The 19,409-nt window shown below is 48.5% G+C and overlaps 4 protein-coding genes across 4 annotated transcripts in view; all 4 read left to right on the plus strand.

Annotated features, from left to right (window-relative positions):
- The window catches only part of LOC145492733 (uncharacterized), a 401,303-nt gene that overhangs the window by 3,246 nt on the left and 378,648 nt on the right, over nt 1-19,409 (plus strand). The window lies entirely within an intron of this gene.
- Nucleotides 1,400-19,409, plus strand: part of LOC145492143 (uncharacterized protein F54H12.2-like) — a 401,713-nt gene continuing 383,703 nt past the window's right edge. The window contains exon 1 of the mRNA XM_081471478.1: nt 1,400-3,374. Within this exon, the coding sequence (XP_081327604.1) occupies nt 1,624-3,006 (1,383 nt within the window). The 5' untranslated portion in view covers nt 1,400-1,623 and the 3' untranslated portion in view covers nt 3,007-3,374. The remainder of the gene's footprint in view (nt 3,375-19,409) is intronic.
- Nucleotides 1,505-19,409, plus strand: part of LOC145492744 (uncharacterized protein F54H12.2-like) — a 401,321-nt gene continuing 383,416 nt past the window's right edge. The window contains exon 1 of the mRNA XM_081472132.1: nt 1,505-1,532. The gene's annotated coding sequence lies outside the window, so the exon portion shown is untranslated. The remainder of the gene's footprint in view (nt 1,533-19,409) is intronic.
- LOC145492919 (uncharacterized) lies at nt 3,969-5,589 on the plus strand. The gene has a single exon (XM_081472296.1). The coding sequence runs from the start codon at nt 4,230-4,232 to the stop codon at nt 4,887-4,889; it is 660 nt and encodes a 219-aa protein (XP_081328422.1). The 5' UTR covers nt 3,969-4,229; the 3' UTR covers nt 4,890-5,589.

The following is a 19,409-nucleotide window of genomic DNA, read 5'->3' on the forward strand; positions in this document are numbered from 1 at the left end:
TATATCTACCGGTGCGTACGGGCGTTTTGGACATTATCGAGACTGAGGTGTCGGAGGAAGACGGACGACTGGTGGACGTTGCGTCGGGTGTGACCACGATCACGTTGCATTTCAAGAGAGAGGATGAGTGATTTTTACATCACTTTACCCAGTCACAGCAGTAAGAACGAGTTTCCCGAGAACAAGGCCAACAGTTTCAAGATCAGGTTACCCAATCCCTTACGCCTGGAGGGACATGGATGGAAAGTGGGGTTGTTTAGCATCGCCATGCCGGATGACCGCGTGAAGCTGACTTCCTTGATGTCGAACCATGATAAGAAAGTCAACTTGTTCTATTGTGCCTGGAGACGCCTTGAACCTCGAACATCCAAGGGGTATTCGTATGGAAACGCTTACTTCGACACGGATGACCTCAAGAATGCGATTTACCACGTGGACGGTGTTGGACTCATGAAATCCATGATCGCCTTTTTCGAGCGACAACGCATCTTCAAACACGACGGACCCAAATTAGGATCCAAATATGTCGGAGACGACGGGAAGAGAACCTACATCAAGTTCAAGTGGGACGGGGAAGACCTGGTCACGGACAACGAAAACATCGTACGTCACGGAGCGGATGTACCCGCCTTACTCATCAATGTCGACCTGGCTATGAAAATGGGATGGCTCCAAAAGAGCAGCAGCGGTTGCGTGCTGGGACTTAACTTACAGCTCGAATTCTTCAATGATGAAATTCCCAACCTTAGTGTCCGCGATGGGGATGTAATTGGCTCGAATGGGGTACCTGTCTTTTGGAAGGTCGTAACCTTTTCATCGAGGGGAGTCAAATATTTGAGACTCAGCATCCATTGCAATTGGCGTTTTATGAACCTGAACGAGGCTTTTGAGGCAGTGGTGGTGGGAAACAAGTCGCGATCCTTACTCGTCTACTCGGACGTGGCTAGAAGTGGCGTGGTGGGAAATCAAGTCACGGATTTACTGAGAGAGGTCAACTTGATTCGAAAAGGCGCCGGTACTCAGTACTTCGAACCCGCTCACATTCAATATATTACCGTGCGCAAAGAGGTACTGGACATTATAGAAGTGCAAGTGGCAGAGGCAACAGGAGAACTGACGACCTTTGGAGCTGGCAATACGATCGCGACGTTACACTTTAAGAAATCATGATCGGTGGAGCTTTGATACGGTTTCATCCCGACGGATACCAATCGGGGTCTGGCATATTCGGCCAGGTTTGGAAAGGCATCAAGAAACGAGGTCCCGGCATTCTCAAGGACGTTCTGAAGGAGACGGCCATCGAGGGTCTGAGAGGTTTAAATTCGGGCGGTCAAGGAGGAAAGCCCAATTGGAAAGGTGCACTCGCCGGGTTGAAGCAGGGAGCCATACGCTCCGGGAAACGTAAAGCGACGGAAGAGTTCCAACGCGTGTTGGGTGGTAAGAGAAAAAGAAAAGACCTGTTTGGATCATGATTCCCATCTACTCGAGACGCGTGAGACGTCTCCCCGGAGGGATACGCACGTATAAAGGGGGTTCGCTCTTCCAGAGACCCTCAAAACTCCCAGACTACCGTTGGGTAAAGTCAGCACTGGGAAGGAGACGGAAAAGACGACGTAGACGACGATGACGGACCTGGTGGCTCACGCTAGGTCGGCGGGAGTTCGTAACCCCCGCCTGGACATGTTCACCACGCCTCCTACGGATCTCAGCATGTCGTCGCGACGTGAGGTGAGAATCAATCCGTTCAATACGGGGATCAACCCGGTGACCTTCCAAATCGATCCTCAAGAAGACTTCATCGACATGAACGAGAGTTTCTTCGAAGTGGAGTTGGCCGTCAAGACAGCTGCCGGAGGTAATATAGCGCAAGCGACTACCGTCGGACTCGCCAACAATCTGGTCCACACCCTCTTCAAACAGATCAATGTGAGATTGAATGGGACTCTCATCAGTCCCCAGACCGATACTTACCACTACAAAGCCTACCTCGAAGCGCTATTGAACCATGACCGAGACGACGGTGAATCGATCCTGACACCCGAGGGTTGGTACAATTGTCTCGGTGTACCCAGTCGCGGAGAAGGCGACGTGATGACAGGCAACAAGTTGGATCCTGCTCACAACGATTACAAAGCTTTATCCCAAGATCTCAAGAACATGGTTCAAAGTCGAATTCAGTTTTTGGGTGGAAAGAAAGTGACCTTGAGGTTCAAACCTTACCTGGAAGTGTTTTATCTCAGCAAGTTACTGGTACCCGGCGTACAGATCCAGATTGACATGTACTTCAATGCCCCCGCTATGTGGACCATCCAATGGGCCGGTTCCGATACTCTCAGACTGACTGAAGCCGACGTGAAAGTGAGATTGTTCCTATCTCAAGTGAGAGTGACTCCCTCGGTGTACCGAGAACTCATGACCAGCATGAAAGGCGGAAGAGTGGCCACTTACCCCACGGTAAGAGGTGAAATTCGTACTTACTCGCATCCCAATGACAATCGTCATTTCGAGTGCAGCAATCCTTTCCACAGTAAGCTACCTAATCGGTTAGTGGTGGTGTTGATGAAACAAACGGCCTTCAATGGAACTGTGACGGTCAATCCGTTCAGTTTTGAACAATTCAATCTCGTTTCCATCAAACAACTGGTGAGAGGTGAAGAGTACCCCTACGAGACCTTGGAGCTCAAACACGACGATGACAGTAAAGATCTGAGAGGTTACCAAAGATTCCTCAAAGCCTCGGGAGCCTTGTGCAGAGGAAAAGGAAACATGGTCCGGAAAGAGGACTGGGGACACGGCAAGAGATGCAACCTGTTTGTATTTGATAACACGGCCAATGGATGTTTGGACAGTCCAGTGTTGAACCCCAAGCAGGAAGGTGAACTGCGTCTGGTGATCGATTTTGGAGCCAATCCAGGCACAAACCTGACCATCTTGTTGTACGGCGAATTCGAGAACATGATAGAGATCAACGAGAACCGAGTCGTCCTCTACGACGTATACCAGTGAGAAGAAAGAAGAAGAAGAAAAAATGGAGACAGTAGCCTTGAATAATTTGCAGTTGGATTATTTGGCACGGACGAATCCGTCGCTCTGCTGTGTTTTTTACGGCACGGTCCCTTGCGATCGGCTTCCCAGGACAGTCCCTCAAGAGGGACCGACCGCTTACATCGTGAACACGGACCCTCACGACAAACCGGGCATGCATTGGATCGCTTTGTGGGCTGACAAGAACAAGTGCGAGATCCTGGACAGTTACGGTCTACCGTTGGACACGTACGTCACCACCGGACCGATCCAAGCCTGGTTGGACCGTCATTTCAAGTACCAGATTCACAACGGCAAGAGTCTACAGTCCCTGTTCAGTCAGAGTTGCGGTGATTACGCCCTGATGTTCCTGATCGACCGAGCCGAAGGTCGGGACATGAACGAGTTCTTGAATCGTTTTAAGAAAAACGAGTTTGTGGAGAACGATCGTAAAGTAGGGCAGATGTTAGAACGTCTGATCGTGGACGAGTTGGATTGGCGCAAGATTTGTAAAACCCCGTGTCACCAGGAAACGTGCGGTTCCTCCCGAGGAGTGCGTCATTTGTTATAAAGTAAGCTGTTCGAAATAAAAGACGTTCATTTTTGAGAAAAGGACGTTGCGTAGTCATGGCTCTTCAGTTTCAAGGGCATAGACATTTGGACAACGTGATAGCCAGGTTGGAGAAACGCTACGGAAAAGCGGGTAAAAAGACGCCTCAACCCAGTGCTTTCAACATGGTCCGAAAAAAACAACCACAACCCGCAAGAAGAGTCGCTCTTCAACCGGCTCCAACGGCTCCAACGGCTCCAATGAGTGTCCTGGACACCGGTGCATTACCAGCGACCGTGACCGTGCGTAGGAAACCCAAGAGAGCCGCAAGAAGAGTCGCTCTTCAACCGGCTCCAATGAGTGTCCTGGACACCGGTGCATTACCAGCGACCGTGACCGTGCGTAGGAAACGCAAGAGAGCCACAAGAAGAGTCGCTCCAAAGGCTCCAAAGAAGGGAAAAGCGTGGTACGCCAAGAATTTCCAGGCGAAGAAACTCGTGAAACGCAAGAGTCGCGCCAAACCACCCATCTGTTTCAATCGTAGAACCACCCTCTTGAGTCTGTTGAAACGCATCCCAGCCGTCAAGACCACCTTGGTCAAGTTGATCGGATAAAAACGGAACGTCTCTAGACCCTGGACCATTTTTTCAAGATCATGGAACGGCGCAAAGCGTTTCAATTTCACACGCCGTCGAGTTTGTTGATAGCGGGTCCGTTGGGGTGCGGCAAGACGGTGTTCACAACCAAACTGTTGTTGGAGAACGGCGACTTGTTCCAACAAACACCGAAGAGTATTCACTACTGCTACGGATCGTGGCAAGACGGTTTCCAAAAGCTCAAGAAGGGTGGAGTCAAGTTTTACGAATGCATCCCCGACAGCGACCAGTTACCCCGATGGTTTCCTGGCGGGGGTGTGTTGGTCTTGGACGATCTAATGGACGAGGGCGGTAACGACAAGCGCGTGTTGGATCTCTTCACCAAACACTCGCATCATCGGAACATCACGGTGATTTACCTGTGCCAGGATCTATTCCCCAACGGAAAATTCGCCAAGACCATTTCCAGAAACGCGCATTACATCGCAGCCTTCAAGAACCCTCGGGATCAGTTGGGGATACGAAATTTACTTCTGCAATCGTTTCCCACGCAATGGCAAGAGGTGTTGGACACGTTTCGCAAGGTCACCGATCGACCTTACGGTTACATGCTATTGGATCTTCATCCAGCCAGTCAGGACGATCAACGCGTTCTCAGCCATGTGTTAAAAGACGAAGGATTCGTCCGATGCCATCAGTTTGCAACCCCATCATGTTGAGGAGCGAGGTCGAGTGGTTTCCGCTATTCATTCACCTGTGTAAAAACAGGCTCAAATACATCATGAATCCCCACGAGCTGGACTACGAACCGATGAGACAGGTCACGGAATGCGAGAGTTACCGTCAAGTACGGTCCATCATCAACGCATATAACGGTGAAGGTTTCGATTATTTGGTTCATAAACAACGAGAACTCGCCGAGAAGAAGATAGAAAGAGAAAGGTACATGGATAAAAATGAGCTCTTATGGTAGTGACGATTTCAACTTCTCGGCTCTGGAAGATTATTCGCCTTGGGGGACACCGGCTCGGACGAGTACTCCGATTCCGCCTGCCGCGGGTGTGGGTGCGAGTCTGAACACGCCTCCTTCACCGCGATCGTCACTGGCGACACCGCCTCTGCCCAATGTCTCGCCCGTCGGAGTGGGCACCGCTGGCTCGGGTGCACCGCAGACCAACGTCACGGTGGGTGTCGGCAGTGCTGGATCGGTGTTGCGCGCCAATGTCACGGCAGGTGTCGGGGCACCCAGGATAACAATGTCCACCCCTTTGGCACGAGCCGTTCGAGGAGGGAAACGACCGAGACGCGTCCCGCGTCAAAATACACCGACGTCCTCCAGCAATTCCGGAAGCCGCAGAAGAAGTAGCGCTAGTGGTAGCGGTGGAAGAGGCAGAGGCAGAGGCAGTGACAGAGGTGGAAGTGGAGGCGGAGGCAGAGGCGGAGGTGGAGGCGGAGGTGGAGGCGGAGGCGGAGGCGCAGGCAGAGGAGGTAGTGGTGGCGGAAGTGGCGGTGACTCCACACCGCCTTCGTCGATTCGATCGGGTCTTTCTCGAGCTCGAAGAAGAAGAAGGAGGAGGCGAGGAGACCGTGTTCTCGACCAAGCCCAGATGCAGCAACAATTGGAAGAGATTTTGCGCCAACAACAACAGACGGCCGCGGGTCGACGAATCGCAGGCATCACCACGACGAATACGATCACGACTACCTATAAGAACGGACAACGTCCTACGGTGACTCGCAATTCGACCAGTGTACGAAACTGAGAACCTCACCAAGCTAAAAAGAGTCATGAGTACTTTGGTCTGTTTATTGGATCAACCTTTCAACACCGTGGTGGATTTGGATTCCCTGAAACGTTTGGACGGACTGTACGCTTTCTACCACAAGTATTGGTGGTGTCGAAGGCGGATGTTCGGTTACTACAAATTGTGCAACGCCATTCTCAACGGACTGGCCTTACTGACGGCGGCAGCGAGCATCGTCGTGGGATCCGTGTGTAAAGACGGGTACGCGGCGGTAGGATTGACGGCTCTCGCCGCCGCGCTGAAAGGATGGAACGATTTCAAGAAGTATTCGCTCAAGATGGACATGACCCAATTCGCTTACACGACGTACGAAAAGACGTTGACCGAACTACGGAACTACGCTCTGGGCGGTGTGGAGGAATTGGATGGGTTTTTGGTCAAGATGCAAACGTTGGACGACACGGTGACGGATTTCGCACCTCCCACGTACGACCGATACGTTCGAGACTACGAAACACGATTCGTTCACGCACCTCTATAAGAAGGACGTGTGATCCCTTCGTGAATCATTTAAGGTGGAAACCCGACATGGTGAGGAGAAGTCGAAGGAGACGACGGCGAGTGGGAGTACGTAGAAGAAGGAGGACCCAAACGGGAAAAGGGTTTCTCGACAGTTTAACTAGCGGTCTAAATAGAGAAAAATTGAAACAAGGATGGAAGCATTATTCAGACATTCGAAGAAGAGTGACTCCACGACGGAAAAGTGGTTGGATGAATAATTGGATTCACTGAAACGTTCAAACGTGCCTCTATAAAAAGACGCGTGATCACCTGCCTACGTCATTCTAGTGGAAAAGTGAGTACGTGTAAGAACACGGCATGGTGGTGAGAAAGCGAAGGAGACGACGAGTGGGATTACGTCGAGTGGGAGTAGGAAGAAGGAGGAGGGTCCAAAGGGGAAAGGGTCTTGGTAAACTGGTCGGCACCGTAGCCAAGACGGTGTTGAGCCTTCTCGAAGACTTGTGAATAAAAGAGCGGGACGAACCAACCGGACGTTAGACGCGAACGATGAAGCGGTTGCGACGACAACGTCATTTCTTGACGCGCGTCCTGAAAGAAGCCAATCGAAATAAACGTCAACGGATGTTGCAATACGCCGACAGAGATCAGATCAACGCCATCAGCGAGATGGTTCTCAATAAACGTCAACGGATGTTGCAATACGCCGACAGAGATCAGATCAACGCCATCAGCGAGATGGTTCTCAATTTGCTGAAAAAGAGGATCCCCATCGACGTCACGACTTATGGGAAACTGAAAAGACATAAAAAGGTTTTGCGAGAAGTGGGTAGACGCAAAAACTCTCTCAAGCGTCGAAGAGAGCATCTCCTGAGTCAGAACGGAGCGGGGTTCTGGAGCGGATTACACGGTTGTTTCAAAGCATGTTGTGTACGGTGAAAGGACGCGGCGAAGACGGTTACCCGCTGGAGGGGATCGACGTCATACCCAATTTCCCGCCGAGAGAAGAAGAGTCCAATACCATTCCTAAACTCGTGCAGTTGTTGCAAGACGCCAATCGTCGCGAAGCACGATGGAAAGACTCGTACGAGTACTTGAACAAGAGGTACCACGACCTGTATCAAGAATACATGACTTTAAAGTTCGGTGACTTCTGCCAAACCTGTCAAACGAAACGAGATACCACGCCGCCCGGTGGGTACATCGAGTTGTGCAGGGAGTGCGGTAAAGGCAAGCGAACCGTTCAAAGTCTCGAACTCGAGTTGGAAAAGAAAGACGAATCCATACGGTACTGGCAAGACTGTTACGAGACGGCCTTGAGAGAATTGTCCGAGTTTCCTGACACGACCTTGAGTCAGAAGGTATGAACGAAGTCATGATGGTGCCCGTTCAAGAATTCAATCGTCTGCAAGATTATTACAAGGGGAAGATCAGCCAGAATGCCTTGTTGAACAAAGCCGGACGTCTGGCCGCCGAAGAACATCTCATCCTGAACGACAAACGTATCCCCGCCAGCATGGCCGTCAAGATGACCAAACCCCTGGCCAACGAAGAAGGGAAACTGGTGAAACGTATACGGACGGGTAAAAGCGGTCCCATCTCGTACCAGGGAACGACAGAACCCGAAGGCATGGTCGACGCACCCGTCGAAACTCTGTTGAAACAGATCCTCAAGGGAGTCAACCAACCAGCCGCAGCCCCCGTGATCATCCCGCCACAACCCCTTTCTACGACAGGACTGAAAAAGGAGCTGAAAACCCCCATACCCTCCACGTCAGGTTTTAAAAAGGAGAAGAAAACCCCCAAACCCTTCAGTCCATTCGAACAGGTCACGCTAGGTAAAACTCCCCTATCGTCCAAGAAAAAAGCACCCATCTCCGATAGAGCCAGACGTGTACTGAAATCACTCGGTATCGACTACGACGACGGTGGTTACAGTCCCAAAGGCAAGTCAAAGAAGTACAAGAAGGCCAAACCGTCAGCCGCAGAAAAGTTACAAGCAGGTTGGGAAGATTTCGAAGACCCCTGGAGAAGGGGACTAGACTATGACTCGGATTAAGAAGAAGGGAAAAAAGGCGCCTGCACCCCCGAAGAGAAGTACCCGACGTCGCCGTCAACGAGGGTATGGGTTCGACATCCAAAAATGGTTGGGCAAGACCGGGATCGAGTTCCATTGGCCCGGTTATCAGTACATGGGACCTGGTACCAAACTGAAGAAACGTCTGGCGCGAGGAGACCCCGGGATCAACCGTCTGGACCGACTGGCCAAACAACACGACATTGACTATTCCAAGGCCAAGAACTTACAGGACAAATGGAACGCCGACACCAAGATGATCCAGGCCATCGACAGATTACCCGGACGTAAAACCATGACAGAACGCATTGTTAAGAAAATCATGCAGGTCAAGAAACGTTTGAAATTGTAAAACCTTTATTGTTGTTATAATTAAAGTTACACACACGCTTTTGTTGTTTTTTTCAAAAAGAGTCTCTTTTTCTTTAAGTCGAAAATAAATAGTGTTCTAACTGATCCATAAGTTCGTTGGTGACTGGGAAATGACAACGGTTCTGTTCTACTGTATCTTCGCGTTCAAACTGCGCGAACCCGCGTCCCATGTCATGAAGCATGGATGCCATCTGATCAAGCTCACTAGCTATTTCCATGGTCATCTCTTCCATTTCTTGTTCTTCTCGTACTCGTTTCATTCGGTTTTCTTCTGCTTTCTTCCTATTTTTCCTGATTTCCGAAAGTCTCCGTTGTACAGGATCCTCGGGTTCCGCTAACATACGCTCTAATTCCTCTACCAACCCTTCATCAGGCTCAGAGTCAGAGTCAGAGTCAGAGGAGAAGGAATAAGACAACCGCTTCCCACGGCGTTTCGGTGGGGGTAATACCTGTGGTGCTGCAGTGGTATTGGAGCGTCCCATGTCATGAAGCATGGATGTCATCTGATCAAGCTCACTAACTATTTCCACGATCCTCTCTTCCATTTCTTGTTCTTCTCGTACTCGTTTCATTCGGTTTTCTTCTGCTTTCTTCCTATTTTTCCTGATTTCCGAAAGTCTCCGTTGTACAGGATCCTCGGGTTCCGCTAACATACGCTCTAATTCCTCTACCAACCCTTCATCAGGCTCAGAGTCAGAGTCAGAGTCAGAGGAGAAGGAATAAGACAACCGCTTCCCACGGCGTTTCGGTGGGGGTAATGCCTGTGGTGCTGCAGTGGTATTGGTGGATGACGGTAGTGCTCTTTGTGGTGGTGGTGATCTTAGTGTCACTGCTCTTAGCGGAAATGGTGATGGTAGTGATGCAGTAGTGGTGCTTGTGCTCTTATCGGCGGCGGTCGTGGTGGAGGCGTAGGTGATGGCGCTTTCATTAGAAGTGACCGTGGTGATGGATGATGATGATGATGATGTTATCGAGCAACCCGGAAACAAACCTCTAAGAATTTCATCCGGATCATACATATCCTCATTCCTTACCTCACACCTCTCGGCCCTGCGTCTTTTCTGTTCGCGAACTTTCTCGGGGTTTTCCGCGGGGCGCCTGAAATCCGTTAACCCTATACGGACTCTAAACAGCTTCCGAAGAATTTTCTCGTGATTGTACTTAACCCCATTCTTCCTTTCTAATGATTTTATAGCCTCGCCCGCAATGTGCTTAAACCGTACCTCACACCTCTTGGCCCTGCGTCGGGCACGATATCGTCTTTTCTGTTCGCGAACTTTCTCTGGATTCTCCTTTTTCCACTCTCGCGCGAACTCTCTTCTTCTCACTCTCTGTCGTTTCAATGCTGCAGCGGAGCGGGCAGGCATGGTCTCAAAAACTTCCACAGTTAAAAAGCGCTCTATACACATACAAAGATGCAGAGTGAAGAGCGAACGACGCGGATTCGCTTTACGCAGATCCGTTCAACCAATCACAGATCGAGACCAAGTCACGTGTTACTTAGACCCAGGGGATAGGGGGTACCCCCCTACCACACCCCCTCACGGTAGGAGACTGGACACCCTTTATACCGCGTGTATAAAATAAGCGAGTCGGACCGTCAAAGGCACTCTGAGTTTTGAACTTGTATGAGCGCCCATTACAGAAGACTGTGGAGACTCTCGTTGCTGTGGAATCTCAAAGGACCGAGTGAGTATAGCATGGAAGTATTAGAGCGGTGTGATTCCGAGTTGACTACCTTGAGAAAGCGAGTGCAAGAGTGGATGAAGGATGAAGAAGAGAATCGAGAGACCCCGTTATACAATGTCCTAGAAACCCTTTTAGGTTTCATTGGGGTGTGCCTAGACAAACTAGATCTTCTGTTCGTAGAGACAAGTTTATGGGGCGCTGACGAGGACGAGATCAACAATTTAGTAGCCCATGTAGACTTTGCACGTGACGCTTACAGACAATTGCTTTAATTCTAGCCATGGAACAACCCCTCCATTGCCATGTGTGTAAACAAACCAGACCTTGCTGCCGCCGACCAATAATAGAGTTGAGTCAACGTGGGACCCACGAAAAATTCGTACGCGCGCTCACGGGACCGCTGAGAGAAGCCTGGGGACTGGGGAGAGTCTGGGAAACCTGCTGCAAGACCATCTATGGCGAGCATTTCAATTACGAGACCCAAAAATATGCCCCCGTCTTCCTGGGAAACAGTTACGACCAGGCCATGTCACGGGTCAATCATGTAAAATCGTTCCTGTAATATGGGCGCCAGTCATCAGGACTAGGCACAAGTCCCGCAATGTAAAAATTAAGTCCTGGTGTATCCAATTAAAAAAAAAAGTTGTTTTTTGCTCTATTTTTCAGACTCCGTGTCTCCATTACGTGCAAGCACTCCAGACGATGCAAAAATCACATTCTCTCTTTAAAGGATCTTTATTAAAATGTTACAGGCATGGATAAAAATGTTTTTTCACTCCTCTGATTTTTTTACAATTTGTTTGATAAATGCTCGGTACGCCAACTCGTCTCTGTTGTCCCAAGCGCTCTTCCACTCTTTCCATCCGTCCTCAAATCCCTCCGGCAACTTCTCCAAACACACGGGGTCTTTAAACGAGATGGACTGGTCAGCAAGCATCTTCTCAGACAGCATTCTTCTGAAACTCAGCACCTCATCCGCCAGCTTCGTCACCTCTTTCTTCAGGAGGACATCCATAGCGTGAGAAACGGCGCATTTCATCATCTTTCCAAGAATACCGTCATGAACAGCATCCATCACCCTCGCGGCAAGTTCTTCTTCTATCTCCTCTTCAGAAACCTCCACCTTCGTCTCGCTCTCCTCTGAGGACATCTTCTAGTCGTCTAGCTCAAAACAACTATACTCCTTCCACACTCGCGCAAACCCTTTTATTCCCATCCAAACCTCGATTTCATGCATATGACAACCTCGAGTTCAGGGATTGGCTATCGCCTTATTTGGGCACGCGCGTGACCTGGGATGCAAAAGACTGCTGACCTGTGACGTCACTGCAGACGCATATTTTGATAACCCCCTAACTCATGAACATATTAATGAGCAAATCCGGCCCTCTGATTGGTCGAGAGCCTTTTTTAATGATATGCACGGCCTTCTGATTGGCTACGGCCCACACAAGCGTCCTACACTACTTAAATTATTCGCCAACTTCCGGGAAATCGAGCAAAAGTGGCCCAAAATCACCATGCGCGTAAGGCGGTCTCGGCTACTCTTTCAGTCTTAAAATAAAGGTGGGCTATATTTCGACCTAGAAGCTCGAGACCGGGCGTGCGCTAATTTTACCTGTGTCCATTTCACTAACATCTTAGTCTATCAGGAGTTACTTTAGAGTCCTTGGGACTGGAAAATATTTCCCAAATTCTGGCAGATCGAGCCAAAGTTGCTCACAATCACGATGCGCGTAAGGCGGTCTCGGCTACTCTTTCAGTCTTAAATTGAAGTGGGGCTATATTTCGGCCGACAAGCTCAACACCGAGCGTGCGCTCCTTTTACCTGTGTACATATCACTGAAAACTAATTTCATCAGGAGTTAGCATAGAGTCCTCGGGACTGGAAAATATGCCCCGAATTCCGGCAAATCGAGCCAAAGATTCTCAAAATCACGATGCGCGTAAGGCGGTCTCGGCTACTCGTTTACTCCGATAATGAAGTGGGCTATATTTCGGTTCTACAAGCTCGACACCGAGCGTGCTCTCCTTTTACCTGTGTCCATTTCATTAAGAACTAAGTCCATCAGGAGATAGTTTAGAATCTTCGAGACTGGAAGCTATCCTCCAAGTTTCGGCAAATTCAGCCATACTTTCTTAAACTTACGATAAGCGTACGGCAGTTTCGTTTACTCTTTCAGTCTTAAAATAAACTGGGGCTACATTTCGGCCTAGAAGCTCGACACCGAGCGTGCGCTCCTGTTACCTGTGACCATTTTACTGAAAACTAAGGCCATCAAGAGTTAGGGTAGAGTCCCCGGGACTGGAAAATATCCCCCAAGTTTTGGCAGATCGAGCTGTCGTGGCTAAAAATTTCGATGCGCTTAAGGCGGTTTCGTGTACACTTTCAGTCTTAAAATAAAGTGGGGCTATATTTCGGCCTCCAACCTGGAAACCTAGCGTGCGCCCCTTTTACCTCTGTCCATTTCACTAAAAACTAAGGTATTCAGGAGTTAGTTTAGAGCTTCCGGGACTGGAAAATATCCCCCAAGTGCCAGGAAATCAAGCCGAAGTTCGACAAAATTACCATGCGCGTAAGGCGGTCCCGGCTACTCTTTCAGTCTTAAAGTGAAGTGGAGCTATATTTCGGCCCAGAAGCTCGAAAGTAAACGTTCAAAAAGTTGTGCTGTGTCCATTTTACTGGAGACCAAGGACGCCGGGGGTCAGTTTAGTGTCCCCGGGACTGGAAAATATCCCCCAAGTTCGGGGAAATTTAACAGAAGTTAGTCAAAATCACGACGCGCGTACGGCGGTCTCGGCTACTCTTTCAGTCTTAAAGTGAAATGGGGCAATATTTCGGCCCAGAAGCTCGAAACTGAGTGTTTCAAAAGTTTTGCTGTGTCCATTTCACTGCAAAACAAGGCCATCACGACTTAGTTTAGCGTCCAAGGGACTGGAAATATCCCCCAAGTTACGGGAAATCCACCCGAAGTTAGTCAAACTCACGATGCGCTTAAGGGGGTCTCGGCTACTCTTTCAGTCTTAAAGTAAAGTGGGGCTATATTTCGGCCCAGAAGCTCGAAAGTGACCCTTTAAAAAGTTACGCTTTCTGCATTTAACTGCAAACCAAGGCCATCAGGAGTTAGTTTAAAGTCCCCCGGACTGGAAAATATCCCCCAAGTTCTGATAAATCGAGCTGAACTTGGTCAAAATCACGATGCTCGTAAGGCGGTCTCGGCTAATGTTTCAGTCTTAAAGTGAAATACGGTTGTATTTCTGCCCAGAAGCTCGAGACTGAGCGTTCAAAAAGTTTTCCTGCGTCCATTTCACTGCAAACCAAGGCCATCAGAAGTTAGTTTAGAATCCCCGGGACTTGAAAATATCGCCAAAATTCTAGAAAATCGAGCGGAAGTTGCTCAAAATCACGATGCGCGTAAGGCGGTCTCGGCTACTCTTTAAGTCTTAAAGTGAAGTGGGGCTATATTTCATCCCAAAAGCTCCAAAATAAGCCTTCAGCAAGTGTAACTGTGTTAATTTCACTGCAAACCAAGCCCATCAGGAGTTAGTTTAGACTCCTCGGGACTGGAAAATATCGCCCAAGTTCGGGGAAATCGAGCCGAATTTGGTCAAAATCACGATGCGCGTAAGGCAGCTCAGCTACTCTTTCATTTTTAAAGGGAACTGGGGGTATATTTCGGCCGAGAAGCTAGAAAGTGAAAGTTCAAAAAGTTTTGCAGTGCTCATTTCACTGCAAACCAAGGCCATCAGGAGTTAGTTTAGACTCCTCGGGACTGGAAAATATCGCCCAAGTTCGGGGAAATCGAGCCGAATTTGGTCAAAATCACGATGCGCGTAAGGCAGCTCAGCTACTCTTTCATTTTTAAAGGGAACTGGGGGTATATTTCGGCCGAGAAGCTAGAAAGTGAAAGTTCAAAAAGTTTTGCTGTGCTCATTTCACTGCAAACCAAGGCCATCAGGAGTTAGTTTAGACTCCTCGGGACTGGAAAATATCGCCCAAGTTCGGGGAAATCGAGCCGAATTTTGTCAAAATCACGATGCGTCTAAGGCGGTCTCGGCTACTATTTCAGTCTTAAAGTGAAGTGGGGCTATATTTCGGCCCAGAATTTCGAAAGAAAGCGTTCAAAAAAATTTCCTGTGTCCATTTCACTGCAGACCAAGGCCATCAGGGGTTACTTTAGAGTCCTTGGCACTTGAATATATACCCGAAGTTTCGGGAAATCGAGCCGAAGTGGGTCAAATTCACGATGCGCGTAAGACGGTGTCGGCTACTCTTTCAGTCTTAAACTGAAGTGGGGCTATATTTCGGCTCAGAAGCCCCAAGGGGAGCGTTGAAAAAGTTTTGCTCTCTCCAAACCAAGGCCATCATGAGTTAGTTTAGAGTCCCCAGGACTGGAAAATAGCTTTTAAGTTCTGGCAACTCAAGCCGAAGTTGGTCAAAATCACGATGCACCTAAGGCGGCCTCGGCTACTCTTTCAGTCTTAAAGTGAAGTGGGGCTCTATTTCGGACCAGAAACTCCAAAGTGAGCGCTGCAAAAAATTTGCTGTGTCCATTTCACTGCAAACCAAGGCCATCAGGAGTTAGTTTAGAGTCCCCGGGACTGCAATATATTTCCCAAGGTCCGGAAAATGGAGAAGACGTTGGTGAAAATCAAGATGCGCGCAAGACGGTCTTGGCTAGTCTTTTAGTCTTAAAGTGAAGTGGGACTATATTTCGGCCCAGAAGCTCAAAAGTGAGCGTTCAAAAAGTTTTGCTGTATCCATTTCAATGGAAACGAAGGCCATCAGGGGTTACTTAAGAGTCTTCGGGAGTGGAAAATATCCCCCAAATTCAGGGAAATTTAGCCGAAATTGGTCAAAATCACGGTGCGCTTTAGCCGGTCTCGCTTACTGTTTCAGTCTTAAAGTGAAGTGTGGCTTTATTCCTGCCCAGGAGCTTGAAAGTGAGCGTTCAAAAAGTTTCCCTGTGATTATTTCACCGCAAACCAAAGCCTTCAGGAGAAAGTTTAGAGTCCCCGGGACTGGAAAATATCCCCCAAGTTCCGGGGAATCGAACCGAAGTTGATCAACATCACGATTCGCGAAATGCGGTATCGGCTACTGTTTCAGTCTTAAAGTGAAGTGGGGCTATATTTCGGGCCAGAAGCCCGAAAGTGAGCGTTCAAAATGTTTTGCTGTGTTCTTTGACTGAAAAACAAAACATCACGAGTTAGTTTAGCGTCCCTGGGACAGGAAAATATTCCCCAAGTTCCGGGAAAGCGAGCTGAAGTTGGTCAAAATCACGATGCTCCCAAAGCGGTCTCGGCTACTCTTTCAGTCTTAAAGTGAAGTGGGGCTATATTTCGGGCCAGAAGCCCGAAAGTGAGCGTTCAAAATGTTTTGCTGTGTTCTTTGACTGAAAAACAAAACATCACGAGTTAGTTTAGCGTCCCTGGGACAGGAAAATATTCCCCAAGTTCCGGGAAAGCGAGCTGAAGTTGGTCAAAATCACGATGCTCCCAAAGCGGTCTCGGCTACTCTTTCAGTCTTAAAGTGAAGTGGTGCTATATTTCTGTCCAGCAGCTCGAAAGTGAGCGTTCAAAACGTTTTGCTGTGTGCATTTCACTGCAAACCAAAGCTATCAAAAGTTAGTTTAGGGTCCCCGGGACTGGAAAATATTCCCCAAGTTCCGGGAAAGCGAGCCGAAGTTGGTCAAAATCATGATGCGCGAATTGCGGTCTCGGCTACTGTTTCAGTCTTAAAGTAAAGTGTGGCTATATTTCGGCCCACAAGCTCGAAAGTGAGCGTTCAAACAGTTTTGCTGTCTCCATTTCACTGCAAAGCAAGGCAATCAGGACTTAGCTTAGCGTCCAAGGGAGTGGAAAATATCCCCCAAGTCCCGGGAATTGGAGCCCAAGTTGATCAAATTCATGATGCGCGTAACGTGTTCTCGGCTACTGTTTCAGTCTTAAAGTCAAGTGTGCCTATGTTTCGGCCCACAAGCTAGAAAGTGAGCGTTCAAAAAGTTTTGCTGTGTCCATTTCACTTCAAAACAAGGCCATCAGGACTTAGTTTAGCGTCCAAGGGACTGCAAAATATCCCCCAAGTTCCGGGAAATCCATTCGAAGTTCGTCAAAGTTACGATATACGTAAGGCGCTTTCGGCTATTCTTTCAGTCTTAAAGTAAAGTCGGGCTATATTTCTGTCCAGCAGCTCGAAAGTGAGCGTTCAAAACGTTTTGCTGTGTGCATTTCATGGCAAACCAAACCTATCAAAAGTTAGTTTAGGGTCCCCGGGACTGGAAAATATTCCCCAAGTTCCGGGAAAGCGAGCCGAAGTTGATCAAAATCACGATGCGCGAAATGGGGTCTCGGCTACTGTTTCAGTCTTAAAGTAAAGTGTGGCTATAGTTCGGCCCACAAGCTCGAAAGTGAGCGTTCAAAAAGTTTTGCTCTGTCCATTTCAATGCAAAGCAAGGCAATCAGGAGTTAGTTTAGAGTCCCCGGGACTGGAAAATATCCCCCAAGTTCCGAGAAATCGATCCGAAAAAGGTCAAAATCACGATGCGCGTAAGGCGATCTCGGCTACTCTTTCAGTCTTAAAGTAAAGTGGGCCTATACTTCGGCGCAGAAGCTCAAAAGTGGGCGTTTAAAAAGTTATGCTGTGTGCATTTCAGTGCAAACCAAGGCCAAACGGAGTTAGTTTAGAGTCCCCCGGACTGGAAAATATTCCAAAAGTTGCGTGAAATCGAGCTGAACTTGGTCCAACTCACGATGCAGGTGAGCCGGTCTCGGCTACTATTTCAGTCTAAAAGTGAAGTGAGATTCTATTTCGGCCCAGAAGCTACAAAGAGAGTGTTCAAAAAGCTTTCCTTTGTCCATTTCACTGAAAACCAAGGCAATCAGGAGTTAGTTTAGAGCCCGTGGAAATGGAATATATCCCCCAAGTTCCGGGAAACCGACCCGAAGTTGGTCAAAATCACGATTTGAGCAAGACGGTCTCGGCTACTCTTTCAGTCTTAAAGTAAAGTGGGGCTATATTTCGGTCCAGAAGCTCGAGAGTGAGCGTTCAAAAAGTTTCGCTGTGTCCATTTCACTGAAAACCACGACAATCAGGAGTTAGTTTAGAGTCCCCAGGACTGGAAAACATCCCCCAAGTTCCGGCAAATCGAGCCGAAGTTGGTCAAAATCACGGTGCGCTTAAGGCGGTGTCGGCTACTCCTTCAGTCTTAAAGTGAAGCGGGACTCTATTTCGGCCCACAAGCTCAAAGCTCAAAAAAAATTACTGTGTCTATTTCACTGCAAACCAAGGCTATCAGGAGTTAGTTTGGAGTCCCCGGGAGTGGAATGTATTTCCCAAGTTCCGGAAAATCGAGAAGACGTTGGTCAAAATCACGATGCGCGTAAGACCTTCTCGGCTACTCTTTCAGTCTTAAAGTGAAGTGGAGCTATATTTTGGCCCAAAAGCTCAAAAGTGAGCGTTCAAAAAGTTTTGCTGTATCCATTTCAATGCAAACCAAGGCCATCAGGGGTTACTTAAGAGTCCTCGGGACTGGAAAATATCCCCCAAGTTCCGGTAAATCGAGCCGAAGTTGGTCAAAATCACGATGTGCGTAAGGTGGGCTCGGCTACTCTTTCAGTCTTAAAGTGAAGTGGGGCAATATTCCGGCCCAGAAGCTCGAAAGTGAGTGTTTAAAAAGTTTTGATCTGTCACTTTCAGTGCAAACCAAGGCCATCAGAAGTTACTTTAGAGTCCCCGGAAGTGGAGAATATCCCTCAAGTCCCGGGAAATCGAGCCGAAGTTGATCAAATTCATGATGCGCGTAACGTGGTCTCGGCTACTGTGTCAGTCCTAAAGTGAAGTGGGGCTTTCTTTCGGCCAGGAAGCTCGAAGGTGAGCGTTCAAAAAGTTTTGCTCTGTCCATTTCACTGCAAACCAAGGCCATCAGGAGTTAGTGTAGAGTTCCTGGGACTGGAAAATATCCCCCAAGTTCCGGAATGTCGACCCGAAGTTTGTCAAACTCACGATGCGAGCAAGGCGGTCTCGGCTACTCTTTCAGTCTTAAGTGAAGTGGGGCTATATTTTGGCCCAGAATCTCCAAAGTGTGCTTTCAAAAAATTGTGCTGTGTCCATTTCAATGCAAATCGAGGCCATCAGGAGTTACTTTAGAGTCCCCGGGACTGGAAAATATCCCCCAAGTCCCGGGAATTGGAGCCGAAGTTGATCAAATTCATGACGCGCGTAACGTGGTCTCGGCTACTGTTTCAATCTTAAAGTCAAGTGTGCCTATATTTCGGCCCAAAAGCTAGAAAGTGAGCGTTCAAAAAGTTTTGTTGTGTCCATTTCACTTCAAAACAAGGCCATCAGGACTTAGTTTAGCGTCCAAGGGACTGCAAAATATCCCCCAAGTTCTGGGAAATCAACCCGAAGTTTGTCAAAATCACGATGCGCGTAAGGCGGTCTCGGCTACTCTTTCAGTGTTAAAGTAATGGGGGCTATATTTTGGCCGAGAAGCTCGAAATTGAGCGTTCAAAAAGTTTTGCTGGCTCCATTTTACTGCAAACCAAGGCCATCAGGAATGAGTTTAGAGTCCTCAGAAGTGGAATATATCCCCTTAGTTCCGGTAAATCCAGCCGAAGTTGCTGAAAATCACGATGCACGTAAGGCGGTCTCGGCTACTCTTTCAGTCTTCAAGTGAAGTGGGGTTCTATTTCGGTCCAGAAGCTCGAAAGTATGCGTTCAAAAACTTTTTCTGTTTCCATTTCACTGCAAACCAAGACCAGCACGAGTCAGTTTAGAGTCTCCGGGACTGAAAAATATCCCCCAAGTTCCGGGAAATTTAACCGAAGTTGGTCAA

This window comes from Orbicella franksi, chromosome 7 (assembly GCF_964199315.1).
Source record: "Orbicella franksi chromosome 7, jaOrbFran1.1, whole genome shotgun sequence".
Lineage (NCBI taxonomy): Eukaryota > Metazoa > Cnidaria > Anthozoa > Scleractinia > Merulinidae > Orbicella > Orbicella franksi.

Coding starts and splice junctions, on each gene's coding strand:
- LOC145492919 (XM_081472296.1), top strand. CDS start 4,230: ATGGAACGGCGCAAAGCGTTTCAATTTCACACGCCGTCGAGTTTGTTG.